The sequence below is a fragment of the Sminthopsis crassicaudata genome, chromosome 1 (genome assembly GCF_048593235.1).
Source record: "Sminthopsis crassicaudata isolate SCR6 chromosome 1, ASM4859323v1, whole genome shotgun sequence".
Lineage (NCBI taxonomy): Eukaryota > Metazoa > Chordata > Mammalia > Dasyuromorphia > Dasyuridae > Sminthopsis > Sminthopsis crassicaudata.
In genome coordinates, this window is record NC_133617.1 from 583,783,544 (window position 1) to 583,798,283 (window position 14,740).

A 14,740-nucleotide genomic window follows, 5' to 3' on the forward strand; every position below is an offset into this window, starting at 1 on the left:
TAAACATTTATTTAATCAAATCACAACAGTTTTTTTAAGAAGAGTCCTATTTTCAAATTCTCTGTGGTGGTTATTCTACACTTTTGTTCTTTCTATTATATATACTTATTACTTTTATCTTTTTATTCATCACTTATAATGCTGTCATATTCATTTACCGAATTCCAGTTAGTGAAAATGTTAAGTCTTCATTATGAAGGGCAAATATACATGGCATTATCCCCTGAGAACTGTCTTTCTTCCCCATCCTCAGATGCTACACACACACACACACACACACACACACACACACACACACACACACACACACATACACACCCACCCACCCACACCACTTTATTCAGAATATATAACAAAAACTGGTCAAATTTTTATTTTCTACATATAAAAATTTTCTAAGCCAAAACATACTTAAGAGAATCATGATTTGGAACCAACATATCAAAGCAAAAATTCAAATGCAATATTACTAATCTTACTTTTCAGGTATCAATAGGTTTGGGTTTTTTTGTTTTTGTTTTTTTAAGTCAGTAAAACTCTAAGCATCTATATCAGGCTTAACCATTTATTTGATACATTTTTAAATTAAGGAAAGTCAAAGAGATGCAACTATATAAAGAAAAATTAATCACATTCTCACACTATTTGAATACCGAAAGAATGACCAACCATAATAAAATGTGGAATGGATCCCAGTGTTTAATGGGGAAAAAATTCATTCAGCAGAAAGAAACATTTTAAGCTTCTAACTTCACTGAATCCAGAACTGAACGAGCTTCTTTATATTCTTCAGCTTCTTCTAAGTCTTTTTCATTTTCCTAAAATGAAATAATAAAAATAAGTTTTAAAAATTCAATTAAATTCAACAAGCATTTATTAAATGCCCACTATAAGTTGTCTGACACACAGTCATTTGTTGCATTCCAGCATTATTAACATCCATGAAAATCTTACAATTCAAAGGGACTTGACTACCAAGTATCATGTTATATCTTTAGATATGGATCAATTAATTCAATCATATCCCTTCCAGGATAGGGAAAAGATGACACTTTTTATAGTTGGACATGACTGTATAAATAAATCATTTTAATATAACACTTAGTATAATGATAATTTTGACATTGTCAGGAATTAAATAAGGCATTAATCATCTAAACACATTTTCATAAAAACATTTTAAAAATTCAGTAATTTGGAATATAAAGTGCATTTCATGTGAGATAAAAGATAATTACTTCACTTTGTCTAACATTTTAGTTAAAATTGTATTTTATCTTCTGATCAAATTTTTAGAACTTTAAGAACATTTACAGATCTGGTACAATGGTTAATGTTTTTTGACAAATGTTTAATGCAGGGGTTCTCAAATTCCGGCCCACAGGTCAGATGCGGCAGCTGGGTTATGGCAAATGGGCTGAGGGGCGGAGACAGAGTGTGAGTTTTTGTTTTTACTATAGTCCGGAGGGACAGTGAACTGGCCCCCTATTTAAAAAGTTTGAGGACCACTGGTTTAATGTTTATGACAAAATACTCATGCCTTTAATGATGCCTTAGACAATATGTATAAGGAATGATTCTAAGACAGTTGTAAGTGGTTTTAAAAAATCAGTCCCTTAGGCTACTGCTTCATGAAAGTAAATAAACATTCTAGCAATTAAGGGGTTAATGAGGGCATTCTGTTAGCCAAAACAGTACTTTAATATGTTAGATTCTCTTCATTATTGTGCCTCTGTTTCAAAACAACCTCTTCCTATCTAACTGCCAATAATCCAGGTCTTTCTCCTATACAATACTTTTAAAAGATTCTTGAAATGTGTGTTCAACAAATGATACAGAACTAGGGAAAATTATTAGTCAAATGATTTTGGTAAAATTTGGAAATGTTACCAAGTGTAGATATATCCAGGCTCAATGCAATATATATTTAAAGCAAATAAAGTCTACAGCCTCAATGCATATATATGTATACACATATGTACATATATATGCACACATACATACATATAACTGGGCCATTTAAAACCTCTCATGAAGTAAAAAATAGCATAATTTTTAAAAGATTATTTTGAAAAAATTATATAGGAAAATGACATTTCAGGAAGAAACTATGTAGCTAATAATTAACTTTGGATAAAGAAACAAATATAAAGCAGTGTGCTATAGTGGATGGAGATGAAGACCTGGAGTTGAGTTCCATTTTTGCCATATTAGCAATGTAAGCAAGCCAACTTATTTCTCTAATTCAGGTAACTAAGATTTTAAGTTACAAAACTACTGCCTATCTATTTTGACAGAAAGAGTTTGTCTACCAGAGTTCCCTATATGGAATTAATCATATATCTGGATTTTAAAAAGAAAAGAGATTAGAATTTATCATAAAATTTATTAATAATGGTGCAGATCTTTTGTTCTTTGTGAATATTTTAGTAATGCTTGAAATTTTTTGTGTACAAAAACTGGAAAAGAATAAAATAAAAACTGCTTCACATTTTACAAAATAGAATCCCCTCTGAATTAGGAGAACTTAATACCTGTATGTAAGGTCAAAGTGCTTTTAATCTAGATCCAAATACTACTGAATGGAGGCAGGCAGAGGTGGAATATCTTAGTTTTTAATCTTACACAACATAGTATCTGGATTCCTTTTTAAAAGTTCCATATTCATGTGAAATATTTGGACACTACACCTCAGATGAAAAGACCATATTGATATGCAGAATAAAATACTTAAAGAGGAAGTGAATGTAAACAAACCAAATATTTGCTAAAATAAATGGTTAGAAAGAGTAGAAAGCACAGCTGCATCCTGACAAAATTGGCTATCAATTCAAATTCACTTATATCTAATGTTAAGTTTGAAAATATTACTGCAGTTGAAAACTAAGATCAGGATCTATAATAGATTTTGTGCAATGTAAAAATGCCATAATGCAGCTGAATTGAAAATTTTCAACTAGTCTTGAATAACACATATTAAATTTGAGTCTTTAGTGTATTTTGTTGAAAAAGGCTTAAAAATATTAGCTACAAAACTCCCTGCTTTACATACCACCAGCTGTAGAAGATCAGAACGTGCAGCTTCCAATCTGCGTTGGCAATCTGGAATCATCATTCGAGACTCTTGCAAGATTTCTGTCTATAAATATAATATTGTGTTAAATATACAGGTATCTCAGAATACATTATATTCAAAACCTTTACTAAACATGTAGATGTTTTAGAGAAATTAAAAATTGTCAGAGATTTTCTCATTTGAATATTCAACAATGTTCTAGTTCAACAATAAACTGCTTAAAATAATTATATTTGTAAAAATGAATGACATAAGAAAAACCTGAATGACAAATAAATGAAGCATTTTTGTATTCATTCACCTTTTTCCATGTTATGTGAAAATTAACAAGTAAAAGCTTTCTAAAGCATGTTAGTTTAAAAAGGCTATTTAAAAGAAACTATTTCTCCTGCTGTCACAAAGCACCTTCATCCAAAATGGGATCAGCTGGTTATATAAATATCTCCTGCATCTTTTGAGTAATAAAGAAAAACAGTGTTCAGATAATACCACATAGAGATAATTACTGCATGAAAAAAGTTATTGAGTTATTGATCACATCGTGTGCACACGGCAGGAGGTTCTCCCTGAAAGACAAAGGTAAAGAAAAATGAAAAGGCAAGACCAGCAGGTTCATATTTTTGATGCTTATCATGCATAAAAAGTTATTACTTATCCTTGTGCTTCATTTTAGGAAAGAGATTATTCTCACCATGCAGTTTGAGTCAAATTACCAACCTGGCACCCCTCTGAACCTGAACACTTGGTCATTCTGACTGAAAACACTACAGAATTAAATCCAGGATTATAGATTCTAGGGCACATTTTTTCTGGAATCAAAACCCATTGTTCTAACTTGATTATATGAAGCATAGTACAATGAAGCAAATCATGGTAGAAGAAAAAATAATTAAATCTATGACTGTGAAACCCAATCAATAAGTAGGAAAGCTACATGATCACAAGACCTGCACATTTCTTAAAATGAATGACACAATACTCTTTTATGTGGGAGGAGTTTCTTCCTTAAGTTATACTAAGAAGAAGCAATATTATTGGCCCTACTATGAGCAAACCTCTGTTATGCTAAATGCTAAGTACTATAGCAAAAGCAACATAGTAAAAATGTTTTAAAACTAGCCAATTATCTTTTTCTGCAAAGAGGTCTGAAATATGAACTTAAAATATGAGGTTTAAATTTCTATTACTCTTGTGGCTTGAACTAATTAAGAAATAAATGTCCACTTATGTTAAAAATATATACATATATGTATATATATATATACACAACTGAAAAGCAAATACAGAAGAAAAATTCCAATTACACTGTTCTTCAAAAAATGCTTACTTTTTTTTTTTTTAACCAATATTTTCAGTTCCAGGTGTGTGTGCTAAAATTTTTAACAGATCACAAATCTTTTCCTATTTAGTAGTTTATTACTTTTCCCCCCTTGTAAAGCTGATTACTGAATTTACAACTCATTTATGTGTGTAGCAATGGATAGTATAAATAAATAGAAGATTGTCAAATGTAGGTCTGACTTCACCCCATTATTTATCAGAGCAGGGGATCAGGAAGGCAGTATTCTTCATAAAAAACTGAATACCTACTGTGTGTTTTCAAGTAATCTCAAATTTTTTTATTAGTAGGATATATATTTCAATAAATATTCCACATTTCCTTTTGTTATTAATAGCTGTACACTAAGTGAATGAAGAAGGCATGAAAAGCATAATGCTTTCATAATCAAGTTTACTGTCTTCATATATGCCAAAGAAGAGAATGATGCTAATTATCTAATTTATTAATTGATGCTGTTAAAATTAAAGAGAGACCTTCTTTACCTCACTGAGTAGGAATTTTCAAATAGCTGGTTTCATATGATCCAATCATCAATCAAATCAACAAGAAATTAAGTTACTACTATATGGTAGGCACTGAGCTAGATGATATCATTGTACTATGGATATAACAAACAAAAAACCCTCCTCACAGTGAGGGCATGAGCTTAAGGTAGCAGCAGAAGAGGTGAAATATAAGAAATGTTGTGAAGGCAGAAATGAAAACATTAAGCAATTGACTAGATATATTAGTTAAGGGATAGTGAAGAATACAGGATAATGCTGGGATTAATAATCTGGCATTAAGCAATACTACTATTAATTCAAGAAGGCTGAAACCTGGTAAGGACTTCCAGAGATCTAGTTTCACTTCAGCTTCCCAAATATCAAGCTGTATACTTACAACTTCAATTTAAGAAGATGGAAATACAACTAAAAGCTAAGTCATCTTTACCTATATTTTGGCACTGGGGAAGGAGGGAGGAAGAAAAAAAAAATTAGTATGCTTTAGCCTGTATTCAGATGCTATCAATTCTTTCTCTGGGGGGGTGGATAGCACTTTTTATCATGGAATCTTTTGGAAATTGTCTTAGATCATTGTATTATTAAGAAGAACTAAGTCATTCACAGTTGTTCATTGTTCAATATTGTTATTGTGTACAATGTTCTTCTAGATCTGCTCACTTCATATCTTATCAGTTTAAGTTAAGTCTTTCCAGACACATACTTTCTTAGTTTTTTTTTCTCTTTTCCTCTTTCTTGGTTTAGAGAGATATTACTAATATTCTTTTGTTCATTTATTCAAAACAGAATTTTACCTGCTTCTTAATAGCATAGTTTTCAGCATCTTCAGCTTTCATTTTGTCAACTTTTTCTTCTTGTTGTTTTGCTTCTTTTTCATACATCATTTTTTCTTTGACCAATCTATAAATAAATCATATGATCTTTAGTAAATGAATTTTCTTTTTCTTATAGAAAACTTGACATAGCTGGAAAACACAATTTTGAAAACAAAGATTTTTCTTTTTCCTGGTAAATTTATTTATTTTTAATAACATCTTTATAAATCATGTTGGGAGAGAAAAATCAGAGCAAAAAGGAAAAATCATGGGAAAGAGAAAAAAATAAACAGAAAAAAGTGAAAATAGCATATACGTGGATTTACATTCAATTTCCCCAGTTCTTTATTTGGATGCAGATAACAGATTCTTAAAACAAAAACCAATAGTAGACAAAATAACTTGGGAAGGTAAGACATATGTATGTCCATTGTGGCTGCAACTGTAATCAAAATGAGTTATTTGTATTTAAATTAATTGTTCATGATTACAAAGTAATTAGAAAGTCTCAAATTTGAATTCAAGGTCTGTGTTCATTATACTATACTACTATGATTTAATCCATCTGTGCACATTATAATCCTTCATCATATAAAAGGATAGTATCAAAGTTAGAGGAAGTTTAAGGGCATAGAAGCTGAGCATGGGAGAAAGTGGTATATTATTGACTATGTGGCTATGGCTGAACATCTGATGATAGATCTCAATCTTAATGAGAATAGGCCTCTGACGATATGTATAGTCCTTCTCTATCTCTGCATCTGTAGTTTTATAACACCCTGGAAAAATAAGCTTAGCTCCACTAGCATTTGTCTTCAGAGATCCAGGCTTATCTCTGTGTGCCATAATAATTTGAAATTAAAATCACCACACATTTTAATATATTGACTTCTTAAAAAGACAAAATAAAGTTTAAGACACAAAAGCACTTGAATAAATCCAACTAAACCTTAGTAAATGGGAAAAGTCAATTACCTAAATGTTGTCTCATACTCTACTCCAATGAGAAAGGAAGGGACAAGAAAAACTAAAGCCAAGATTTTGAATCATTAAAGATTAAATTATGTTCTGCCCATTGGATTTACAACAGGAAATATAAAGATTTTCAGCAAGGATTATAATAAAAGTTATTAGTTATTCTATCTAAGGGTCATTATGAGAAAAGTGTTCTGTAAATTTTTTTTAATAGTTTTTTTTTTTTAACCAGATATATGCATGGGTAATTTTACAACATTGACAATTGCCAAATCTTTTTTTCTAATTTTTCCCTTCCTTCCCCCACCCCCCAGATGGTAGGTTGACCAATACATGTTAAATATGTTAAAGTATAACTTAAATACAATATATGTATACATATCCAAAGAGTTGTTTTGCTGTACAAAAAAAATCAGACTTTGAAATAGTGTACAATTTTAGCCTGAGAAGGAAATCTAAAATGCAGGTGGACAAAAATAGTGTGATTGGGAATTCTATGTAGTGGTTCATAGTCATCTTCCAGAGTTCTTTCGCTGGGTGTAGATGGTTCAGTTCATTACTGCTCTATTGGAACTGATTTGGTTCATCTCATTGTTGAAGATGGCCTTATCCATCAGAACTGATCATCGTATAGTATTATTGTTGAAGTACACAACAATCTCCTGGTCCTGCTCATTTCACTCAGCATCAGTTCATGTAAGTCTCTCCAGGCCTGTACTGTAAATCTTAAAGCACTACATGAAAATGAATCATCCTTAGTTAACCAGAAAATCCAATTAACCAGGCTACACTATTTTCTTCCTAGTAATTTGATTGATATCTTTTGTTTATACGTGCATTACCTTTTCCCAATGCATCTTACCCCTATAGAGTCATTCTTTATAGCAAAGGAAAAAAAAAAAGAGAAAACAAAAAATGCCAAACCAAAAACACACTGAAAAGTCTGGCATGTGCAAGGTTCCACATCCACAGGACTGTAATTATTTAGGGTTAATACTAGGTATTATATTATGACATTTACTTTCAACATTTAAAAAAAATTTACTGTAGTTCTCTCCATTGAAATTGTTGTGGTCATTGTATATAATTTTCTTTGTTGTGTTTACTTCATTTTGCATGAAGTCTTCCTTGTGTTTTTTTATATTCATCACATTCACAGGCTGTGGTATAGTAAAATAGGCAACTTGGTTTGGTAGGAAGATTATTGCATCTTTAATCAGGTCCTTATTTCAAATTCCATTTATTTGCTAGACCAAGGGCTCTTAACTTTTTTTTGTATTATGAACTCTTCTGGTAGTATGGTGAAACTTGGGTGAAAATATAATGATGTATAATTTGTTTTCCTATCCAAGTTCACAAATCCTCTGAAATTTATCCATGTACCTCATGGTTAAAAATTTCTGTGTTAAGTCATGGGTAAAAAGAAACAGGTTTTTTGAGGGTACAGGAAGAAAAGAGAAATGCTGAATACAGACAGATTTTTTTCACATACCTTAATAAAAATGAAATGATATTGCTCTGACCACTTAAGAGTACCCAGTGAATAATTATCCTTTTGCAAAGAAACTGTAATACATAATATGTATTACATATATGTATATGTATATATGTATATACATATATATATGATGTATATTACATGGCATATATAATAATATAATGTATATTATTAAAAGCTTTCCTAGCACTGTCATTCCCCCCCCCCCTTTTTTTTTTCTGAGGCTGGGGTTAATATAACTTCTTGCCCAGGGTCACATAACTAGGAAGTGTTAAGTGTCTGAGACCAGATTTGAACTCGGGTCCTCCTGAATTCAAGGCTGGTGGTCTATCCACTGCACCACCTACCTGCCCCCTCACTGTCCTTTTCCCATGGAAATTCTTGAGACTTACTAGAACCATGTGGGACCAGAGCAGACCTCAGGGATACTCTTAATTCAGGATCCAATCTGCTCTCTAGTCTTTCTAGCCCTTGACATTTAACCACCTCTTAGTATACAAAAATATTTACTGCAGGGCAACTGGAGAAAGGAAACACGGAAATACTAAATTCAGTATGCTGCTTAAAAGGATTGCATTATTAATATTTTAAAGGACTTGAAATATAGTCATCTGAAAGCTGATTATACAATGACAAATATTGTTTACAGAGATTTGAAAGAAGTTACATAAATATGAAGTATTATTACTGATGCCTAAATATATCTTTTTTCATTATTTCATGATCTCGAAATAGGAATATTACTGGGCAGGGGTTCTAGATTTAGAATCCATGGACTTGATTCTTAAAATATTTTGATCACTATATTTCAGTAGTAGTTTGCTTTAGCCATTCCAAATGTTCACAGAGACTGTGTTCAACCTGTGACAAAGCATTCTGAGCTCATATTGATCTAATTAGACACAGTCAGACACACTGTAACTCGACTCAACACAGTGATGTCATTTTGGTTCTCTTCAAGAATGAAGAGCAACCACCAGTTTCCTTTGTAATCCTATGTTTTATTTTATGCATTTTAAAATATTATTCTGAGAAGCAATCCATAAGCTGAAGTTCATCAAAAGATAGATAAAATTAGAATACCAGACAATTAATTTAGGGCTGGAAAGGTCCTTAGAAATCATCTACCCAGTTTCATTTCATTTTAGTTCATTCAGTTCAGTTTCATTTTAGAGATAAAGAAAATGAAGCCCAAAAAATTTAGGAAGAATGGTGAACAAGGAGTTCTGCCATTTAACTTGGGCAAGTCACTTATGCTTTTTGGGACTTGTTTAACTCAATTATAAAATCAGAGTTGGACTATATGACTTCTATGCTTCTTTCTAGCTCTAGTTCAATAATTCTTTAAGTCACCAGAACAAAGTCACACAGAGCTGGCAGAACTAGGTCCTCTAATCCAAATTTAAAATGCTTTCCCACATGTGAGATTTTCATATAACCTAGGAAATAAAAAATATTTCTATGATCACAAAGTCCGACTCCCATATTTTTATAGAATAGAAAACTAAGGTCTACAGATAAATGATTTATTCAAACCCAATTCTTTCCTCTCCCATTCCCTTCATTTTTCTTTTCGTGAAATTTATTTGGTCAAGGAAATGTGAATTTATTGGTCAAGGAAATACTTTTGGAAACATCCATAACTGTTCCGAAAATTACAGTTTTTGAAAGTTATCTGTGGCTACTGAGAAATTAAGTTTCTTTCCCAGTCAAAAAGTTAGTAATACAAGTCAGAAATGGAACATGTACCCAGGTCTTCAAGATTCCAAGGCCAACTCTCTATTATTGCAATATAACCTCATACAGGATTTTGGTCCTATTATTTACAATTAAATTAACCTTAAAGAAATTAAAGATGTTTTCAATGTGGAAGAAACTTGAAATGCTATAAAGTAAACTGACTGGCACTTATAAGATCCCAAAGTAGATTTTTAAATTCTACATTATTCTTTTAAAGAAGCTTTAGAATTTCAAAGGAAGGTAACATTTACAAAACAAACTAACTTTTTGAAAATAAACTCTGCAAATGGTAGTCATTATAGATGATAATATATTCTAATATATTTCTAGTTATCTGTATTATGAATATGACAAGCAATATTTCTTCTTATCGAGCTTCTGTTTTCCCTTTCCCTCCCGCTGTTTCTAACCCCCAGATGCCTTTTTAATTAAGACTCTTGAGTCTCAATCCCTTCCTATTTGTCTATCCTCCCTCTATCATATCTCTCAGATACTTATTTATCCTTTTCTTCTAGTCTTTCTTCTGATAGCCTTCCCTCCTTTTCAGCTATAGTTAAGAAATACAAGATGATTTCTAACTATGTCAAGTAATGTGCTAAGTTCTGGATACACAAACACAATTAAGTAAAATAGTTCTTGCCTTCAAAGTCCTTACACTTTGCTTTACCCACAACACATATAGTGTTGTTTATCCTTCATTCTCGAAGATGATCATGACACCAGGGAGGTGATACCATGATATTCAAATGAATTAAGAGTTGAGTGAGGAGGGCTGGGCAGGGTCACCAGCTTCACTTCTCCAGAATCATCTGGGTTCAGTGGCCAGATCAGGACAACTGAATATTGTCTCTCCAAAGGGAGACCCTTGGCCTTTTTGGGGAGAGAGGAAGGAGGCAATTGAAGTTAAGTGACTTGCCCAGGATCACACCACTAGTAAGTGTTAAATATTTGAGGACAGACCTGAATTCAGCTTTTACTGACTCCAGGGCTGGTGTTTTATTCACTATGCCATATAACTGCTAACACATAAAAGAAAACTGGAAGAGAGGAGAGGGGATACAATGAAGTGGCATGGTGTGGTACTGTCAGGAAAGTAAATGTAGTAGTATAGAGGGCTGAGCCCCAGGCAAGAGAAGGCAAAGTCTGACCGGTCAGAATAGAGACCTCTGAGGACAGAGGAGGATAGAGGAAGGAACTAAGTAGAAAATAATGCAAAGCAGTAAATGACCACAGTAAGCCCAAAGATAAATTTGGGGAGTTTATTTGACAAAAATTTCTGGGAAAACTGTTAAAGCATTTGGGTAAAAACTACACACAGATCAACATTTCATACCATGTACACAGATTAAAGTCAAAATGGATACATGATTTAGATTTGGCTAAAGGATGCCATCATAAGCAAAGTAAGGGAACATGAAAAATCTTACCTCTTAAATCTATGGATAAGGGAAAGAGTTTATGACCAAACAAGAAATAAGAAGGAATTCAAAGGAAATAAAATGGATAACTTGATTACATGAAATTAAAAAGAATTTATGAAAAAAATATACACAAACAAAACCAATACAAATACAGAAGGGCTGAAAGAAACTGGGAAACCATTCTTACAATAAGTTTTTCTGATTAAGGCCTTGTTTTTCAAATATATAAGCAATTGAATAATTATAACACTTATAATACTAAGAAACTGCCAAAGAAATTAAAAGTATGAAAATATACCCTAAATCACCACTGATAGGGAAATGAAAATTAAAATAAATGTGAAATACTACCTATGGTTGGCTAACATGACAGAAAAGAAAATGGCAAATGCTGGTAGGGATGTGAAAAACTGATGTACCATTGGCAGAGTTGTGGACTGATTATGATAATGACCATTCTAGGAAACAATATGGAACTCTGCCCAAAGAGGTTATAAAACTACACATATCCTTTCATCCAGAACTGTTACTACTAAGTATGTACCTTAAATATATCAAAGAAAAGGAAAAGGGTCTATATATTTTTAAAAAAAATTATAGCTTTGTATTGGCAATTTTTTTTGCACTTAGTATTTTTCAATTATGAGTAAATGTAGTTTTCAACATTCATTTTTATAAGGTTTTGAGTTCCAACTTTTTCTTCCAATCCAACATAGGTTAGACATGTACAATCATATCAAACATATTTCCATATCAGTCATGTGAAAGAAGATCAGAAAAGGGAAAAAATAATGAGAAAGAAACAAATTTTTAAAAAGTGAAGATAGTATGCTTCAATCTGCATTCAGATTCCATAGTTTTTTTTTTTTTTTTTTTTTGTTTTATCACATTTTATTAATATTGAGAATCGCATAGGAAGAGTCCACTCTTGGAAAGGCTTTACCTGGAGGCCTCCAAAGAGACTCACCCCGAGGCTCCTGCTTGCCTCTTTACTGAGTGAGTCTGTGGACTTAGAGGAGAAGCTGGGAGGACAGCACTCCTACCCAGCAGGGAAGACAGAATTGCCACTGGCTGCACAAGGAATGAGCAGCCTCTGATACTCCAAGGATAGATATCTCTCCACAAGCACAGAGGGAAGCATCAGTCACTAGGCCCTGCTGCCTTATCAACAGCTCCAAGTCAGCCAACAGCACGGTTTTTCAGCCTGCATGGTGAGCAAAGGTTTCCAGGTCATCACAAAGTGTCCTGAAATACTGGTCCAGGCACTTCACCAAAGTCTGAGAGGCTGGCTTTTCCATAGGAAGTTTGGCATAGTAGCTGAAGACTTTGCAGAAATTGTTCAGGCCAGTTTTGTCTGGATCACAGGGTTGCCTAGGGCCTGGGGCACAGCACTTGGGAGCACGTCTGGCCGGGGAAAACTTGCAGGGCAACAGGGGAGTATTAGTATTAAGAGGTGCTGGGGTAATACAGTATTAGGAGGCTGTGAAAGGAAATGATATTGCTTGGCCCGGAAAAATTCTGGAGTCCTCATGCTAAGTTTTGAATCCTCAGTCCTTTCAGGGACTTCTATGTGCTCTCCAGATTCTGTGGCGGCCTCTTCCTCCATCAATCTCTCTCCTTCCTCTTCTCCTGACTTGGCTCTGGCACTCCTGGAGATGCTACTTCTTGCAGGGGCAGAGCGAGTAGAGAGGCAGCTATTTTGACTTGGGGTTCCCTCCCAAGGTCTGGTTTGTGTTCCAGTAGACATGGGACTGGCAGAGACGGGGGTGTTTTGACTTGAACTTTTGGTGTTAAGACTTGGTTTGTCTCCTAATACCCTTCTCCGTTCCTTGGTCAGTCAGCTGGGTTTGGGCCCTTTGCCAAGCTTCTCTGGAAGCCTACGGAATCAGTACTCTCCTGGAAGGACCCATCACTATCCACAGATGAGGCACTGTGATAAGTGCGACAATCTGGGAGATGAGTCAGTGGGCCAATGGCCTTTAATCCTTGTTCAAATGCTTTGATGTCAACTGTCTTACAGGTCGGAGGCCTTCGGGCCAAGCCAGGCCCCTCTACAGACTCAGGAGGCAGAATTGTGGCCAAGGTCAGGTCACAGGGGATTTGATGGTTAAAGCTGGCTGCTCTCCAGTGAGATCTTCTGAAGCAACAGCAAGTCTTTGGTCTACTTCCTGTTCAAATTCAGACATTAAAGCATTGCTTCTTTCCGCTCTGCACCAGAAGCTCTGGAGCTACAGTCACAGAGGACTCAGACTCGGGAAGCTTCAACTCCAGGCTTAAAGATTTGCTTTCCTCTTGTAACTCAACAGGTTCTGGCTCTTGTGAATTCACCAAGGCAGGTACCAGGACAGAGGCTTCTGAAGCAGTCTGTAGGATTTTCTTCAGAAGAATCCTGGGTGTGCCTTCTTCCAAGAAGTTAAAGAGCTGACCATTAGCTCCAATGTCCTTTTGCTGAGCAGGTGCTGGCTTTGTTTGCTTCCTTGGAAGTGAGTTAGACTGAGAAGCATGTAGGTTGTGGTGTGGATGGTTTGTGGATAAGGAAAGACTTCGTTTGCTTAGCCTTGTGTTAGATGAGACTAGGGAGCTCAAAGGCTGCATCTCTAACACATGATGAAGCAAAGTCTTAGTGGTCCCTTCATCCTCGAAGAGAAACTCCATGTTGTTCACCAGGATGAAATCATCTGGGTGGGAGATTCTGTAGGCTGGGATATCTTCTGGGTGGGTTACAGGCAAGGGCAAAGTCGTTGGCAAGGAATCCTGGGTGGTCCAGGACCCGTGAGGAGGGAGCCCCAGGGAAGGGGCAACATCGGGGAGCCCAGAAGCCAGGCGGAGAACCTCCATAGTTCTTTCTCTGGTTATAGATGGTATTTTCCATCATAAGTCTATTGAAATTATATTGCTGAGAGGAACTAAATCTATTATAGTTCATCATCACAAAATATTACTCTGTACAATGTTCCGGTTCTACTCATTTCACTCAACATCAGTTCATGTAAGTCTTTTCAAATTTTTCTGAAATCTGTACCTTTTCATTTCTTAGGGAATAATAATATTCCATTATATTCAAATATCACAACTTGTTCAACCATTCTTCAATTAATAAGCAATTTCCAATTCTTTGCCTCCACAAAAAGAGCTATTATAAACCTAGTAGTGTTATCGATGGATCAAAGGATAGGCACAGTTTTATGACCCTTTGGGAAGAGTTCCAAATTGTTCTCCAGAATGAATCAGTCTACAACTTTTGGCAAACAATGTAAAATGAAAGATATGCTCCTCAAATAGAGAATGGCTGAACAAGTTGTGGAATATGATTGGATTGGAACACTACTGTGTACTAAGAGAATGGTTTTGCCCTAAAAGCAGATCCCAA

At 34.3% G+C, this 14,740-nt stretch overlaps 1 protein-coding gene and 1 pseudogene across 1 annotated transcript in view; both read right to left on the reverse strand.

The window, feature by feature from the left end:
- Positions 1–679: 679 nt before the first annotated feature.
- TBCA (tubulin folding cofactor A) overlaps positions 680–14,740 on the reverse strand; it is a 73,595-nt gene continuing 59,534 nt past the window's right edge. Inside the window, exons 2-4 of the mRNA XM_074282331.1 lie at positions 5,716–5,821; positions 3,053–3,139; positions 680–818 (exon numbers count right to left, since the gene is read on the reverse strand). Coding sequence (XP_074138432.1) covers positions 738–818; positions 3,053–3,139; positions 5,716–5,821 — 274 coding nt within the window. The 3' untranslated portion in view covers positions 680–737. The remainder of the gene's footprint in view (positions 819–3,052; positions 3,140–5,715; positions 5,822–14,740) is intronic.
- On the reverse strand, positions 12,290–14,338 carry LOC141551069 (centromere protein T-like; annotated as a pseudogene).